Below are 5000 nucleotides of genomic sequence, written 5' to 3' on the forward strand. Positions count from 1 at the left end.
TACTATTAGTAGTGGTAGTAGTAGTAACAGTATTAATAGAGATACTAATGAAAATAATGATTATAATAATAATAATAATAATGTTAATAATAATGATACTAATGATGATGATGATAATGATAATGATAATGATAGTGATAATGATAGTAATAATGACAATTATGATAATAACAATGATACTAACAATGATAAAAATAAGAATAATGTTAATGATGATGATTATGGCGATGACGATGACGATGACGATGTTGATGTTGATGTTGATGTTGATGTTGATGTTGATGTTGATGTTGATGTTGATGTTGATGTTGATGTTGATGTTGATGTTGATGTTGATGTTGATGTTGTTGATGTTGATGTTGATGTTGATGTTGATGTTGATGTTAATGTTGATGTTGATGTCGATGTCGATGACGATGACGATGACGATGACGATGACGATGACGATGACGATGACGATGATGATGGCAACGATGACGATGACGATGACCATGACGATGACCATGACCATGATGATGATAACAATGTTATTATTATAACTATAGTTACTATAATAACTATAGTAGTTAATACTAACAGGCAATGAAATAATAACAAACAGCAATGATAACAGTTCAAATAACGATAACAGCACCACCAACAACATGATAATGCTAGAAGCAACGTTGGAAAGTAACAACACATAAGAGACACAGAGGCAACACACGAAACCTAGAATTAGGGACAAGTACTATGCATGCATTTAACACACGCAAAGATTTTACTTACAGTTTCAGTTTTCTGCGGGAGAGAAAAAGAGAAAGAAATGTACTTTAGTTTTTTCAGAAGTAATTACAGAGATTACTGGCTGTACTATAATTATGCATGCACAAAATGAGAGAGAAAGAGTGAGAGATAGTGAGTGAGTAATTAAGTGAATGAGTGAGTGAGTGAGAGAGAGAGAGAGAGAGAGAGAGAGAGAGAGAGAGAGAGAGAGAGAGAGAGAGGGGGGGGGGAGGAGAGAGGGAGAGAGGGACAGAGAGAGAGAGGGAGAGAGAGAGAGAGGGGGGGGAGAGAGAGGGAGAGAGAGAGAGAGAGAGAGAGAGAGAGAGAGAGAGAGAGAGAGAGAGAGAGAGAGAGAGAAAGAGAGAGAGAGAGAGAGAGAGGAGGGGGGGGGGAGAAAGAGAGAGACAGAAATAAACACAGACAGAAACACAAAACCACACCTATACTCATACACTCACGCATATATATCCACCATTCCATGCCTGTACGCAAAATCACACACAGAGGCACAAGAGTACAAAAAAATAAGGACAAGAAAACAGAAAGAAAGAAAGGAAAAATGCAAAAAAAAGAAAACAAAAGAAAAAATACAAAAAAATAAAAATATCGAGGTGCAGTCTCCCCTTTCTGAGAGCGTGTGACGGCGGCGAGCGAGGCAATCTCAGTATGGGCAAGTGTCACGTCTGAGACACACCCTGGGGACTTGTTGGGGAGCGAGAGTGGGCGAATGAGGGAGGAGGGAGAGTGTGTGTGTGTGGGGGGGGGGAGGGAGGCTGTTGTGGCGGGATGGATGGTGAGGAAGCCAGCGAAGGGGAACGGAATAACAGGAATAGGGGTGAGGGTAGGATTAGGGGAGGGAGGAAGGAAAGAGGGAATTACGGAGGGGGGGAGGAAGTAGGGAGGAAGGGAGGGAGACAGGGAGGGAGAGAGGGAGGGAAGGAACGAGGGAGGGAGACAGGGAAGGAGGGAGGGAGGAGGAGGGGAAGTTGAGGAGGGAGGGAGATAAGGAATAAAGAGGGGAAGGAGGAAGGAAGGAGGGAGGGAAGGAAAAAGAATGTAACAAAGCAAGTGGGGGAAGAGGGGAGTTCAGGTAGGGAAGAATTAAGCGAAGAGAATAGTTTAGAAATATATAGGAACTGAAATAGGGATGAGGAAAGGGGTCGTGAGTTTTTGAGGGAGACGGAAAATGAAACAGAGAGGGGGGGAAGAGAGATAAAGATAGATAGATGGATAGAAGAGAGAGAGAGAGAGAGAGAGAGAAGAGAGAGAGAAGAGGAGAGAGAGAGAGAGAGAGGAGAGAGAGAGAGAGGAGAGAGAGAGAGAGGAGGAGAGAGAAGAAAAGAGAGAGAGAGAGAGAGAAGAGAGAGAGAGAGAAGCCGGAAGGGGGGAGAGGGGAAAGAGAAAAGAGAAAAAAAAGAGAAAGGAGAGAGGAAAAGGGGAGGGAGAGAAGGAGAAGGAGAGGAAGAGGAGGAGAGAGAGAAGGAGAGGAAGAGAGAGGGGAGGAGGAGAGAAGACGGGGAGGAGAAAAAGGAGGAGAGAGGAGAGAGGAGAGGAGAGTGAGAGAGGGAGAGAGAGAAGGAGAGAGAGAGAGGGGAAAAGAGAGAAGAAAGGGTAAAAAATTGAAAAGGATAATTAATGACTCCTGAAAAGGATGATGTGAAAGGGGGGGAGGGAGCAAAATTCAAATGACAGTATTTCCCTTTTCCTACGGGAAGGAAAGATTTTGAGACAGACCAAAGAATAAAATAGTTCGCGCAAATGTTTACAATCACATACACATGTACATATAAAAAGGAAAACGTTAAAAAAAACAAAAAACATACGATAAATTTGAAATTCGAAAAAGTAAAGAAAAGAACATCAAAGCATTTACCACAGATAAAAAGGGGGAAAATTACACGGGCCCACACACACACACCCCCACACACAACACACACACACACACAACCACACCACAACACAAAACAAAAAAAATACTAATACAATAAAAATATATATATATATAATAATAAATATATTTTATATATATATATATATATATAGATTTAATATAGTATATATATATATGTATAAAATATTAATAATATATAATAGTAATATATAATAATTAATAATAAATATTATAATAGTATATATATAAATATATAAAAATAAAAATTTTAAAATATAAATAAAAAAAAAAAAAAAAAAAAAAAAAAAAAAAAAATAAATAATATATATATAAAAATAAATATAAAAATATAATATAAAATAATATATTTTAATAAAATTTTATATTATATTTTTAATATATGTAAAAAAATAAAAATAATATATTAATATATTATATAAAAATTTTTTTAATATTTATGTTTTATATATATAATTAATATAAAAATTATATAATATAATTGAATATAATAATATAATTAATAATATAATTTTATTATAATAATAATATATATATATATAAAAATTATAAATATTATATATAATTATAAAATATATATAAAATATATAATAATAATATTTTTTTTTAATTTTTTATTTTTTTTTTTTAAAATATGATAAATAATATTTTAAAAATATAATATAATAAAATATAAAATTTTATAATAAAAAAAATATATATTTAAATTATATAAATATATTAGTATAAAAGTATAAAATGAAAAAATAATATAATATATTTTATAAATAAAAAATAATAAAAAATTAATATATTATTATTAAAATAAAAATTTTAAAATATATATTTTATTAGGGGTTATTATATTTTATATATATATATTTAAAATTATAGTATATAATATATATGGTATATATTATATATATATATATTTATTATATTTTATATATATATATATATATATATATATATAACAGCAACACGAAACACAAACAGGCAGACACACGGAAAACAACAACAAACATCAACAACAGCATCAAAAACTCACCTCAAGAGTGCCCCATTTGCCATCTTCGACCCGAAAGAGATCGTACGAGAAGCCGAGCTCATCCGAAAATTTCTGCAGCATGTCTATACAGAATCCCGAGCAGCATTGGTAGTAGGTACTGTTCTGTTGAGCCAGAGTCTGGTTGGTCACGCTGAGGATGGAAAGTTTTTTTGTCTTTACAATGCTGGCGATTTCAGGGGGGAAGGAGTGCAAAAGGAAGCATTATTGTGAGGGAAGAAGAAAAAGAGGAAATAGGAGAAAGAGGAGGAAGAGTAGGAATGAAAAAGAGAATAAAGTTTGGTTGGAGGGAAAGAGGGAATAGAAAGAAAAAGAGGAGGAAGGGGAAGGAAAAAAAAGTATTACTGGAAAGGAAAGTAGGAAAGGAAGAGATAGAGTAATAGGAGGAAGAAGAGGAAGTGAAAGGAGAAGAAGAGAAGGGAAGGAGAGTTGGAAGGAGAGAAAAGAGAGAGATAGACTAGTGTTGTTAGGAAGAAAAAGAGAAAAAGAAATGGAAGAGGAAGAACAAGAATAAGAAAGAGAGAATAATCGGGAAGGAAGGCTGGAAGGAAGGAGGGGGGAGGGAGAAAATTCATATAACGAAGGAGAAGAATAAAGAAAATGGAAGAAAGAGAAAGAGGAAGAATTGGAAGAAAACACTGTAGGCCGAAAGAAAAGCTGGGTGAGCGGAGATAGGACTGTCTTGTTAGGGGGGAAAGGAGGAAAAAGAGACAGAACAGGAAGACGAAGGATGGAGGAGAGAAGGAGGAAAGTTCGGGGAGTAATGAGAAAAAGTATAATGTTCCCTCTCTCTCGCTCTCTCGCTCTCTCTGTCTCTCGCTCTCTCTGTCTGTCGCTCTCTCTGTCTCTCGCTCTCTCTGTCTCTCGCTCTCTCTGTCTCTCGCTCTCTCTGTCTCTCGCTCTCTCTGTTTCTCGCTCTCTCTGTCTCTCGCCCTCTCTGTCTCTCGCTCTCTCTGTCTCTCGCTCTCTCTGTCTCTCGCTCTCTCTGTCTCTCGCTCTCTCCGTCTCTCCCCCCCCTTCTCCTGTCCTCTCGCTCTCTCCCCCTCTGTCCCTCGCCGCTCTGTCTCCGCCTCTCTCTCGCCCCTCTGCTCGCTCTCCTGCTCTCCCCTCCTCTGTCCTCCGCTCTCTCTCTCTCTCCTCGTCTCTCTCTCCTTTCCTCCCCCCTTTCCCCTTTCCCCTTTTCCCTCTCTCTCCTCCCCTCATCTCTCCTCCCCCTCTTTTCCTCTCTCCTCTTCCTCCCCCCCTCCCCCCCTCCCCCTCTCTCTTCCTCTCCCCCTTCCC

At 37.2% G+C, this 5000-nt stretch overlaps 1 protein-coding gene across 1 annotated transcript in view; it reads right to left on the reverse strand.

Moving 5' to 3' along the window:
* Window positions 1–5000, reverse strand: part of LOC119583269 (glutamate receptor ionotropic, NMDA 2B-like) — a gene marked incomplete at its 5' end in the record, with an annotated part of 321172 nt that overhangs the window by 92913 nt on the left and 223259 nt on the right. The window contains 2 exons of the mRNA XM_037931740.1: window positions 769–780; window positions 3702–3852. Of these exons, the coding sequence (XP_037787668.1) occupies window positions 769–780; window positions 3702–3852 (163 nt within the window). The remainder of the gene's footprint in view (window positions 1–768; window positions 781–3701; window positions 3853–5000) is intronic.

This window comes from Penaeus monodon, chromosome 17 (genome assembly GCF_015228065.2).
Source record: "Penaeus monodon isolate SGIC_2016 chromosome 17, NSTDA_Pmon_1, whole genome shotgun sequence".
NCBI classification, from domain to species: Eukaryota; Metazoa; Arthropoda; class Malacostraca; order Decapoda; family Penaeidae; genus Penaeus; species Penaeus monodon.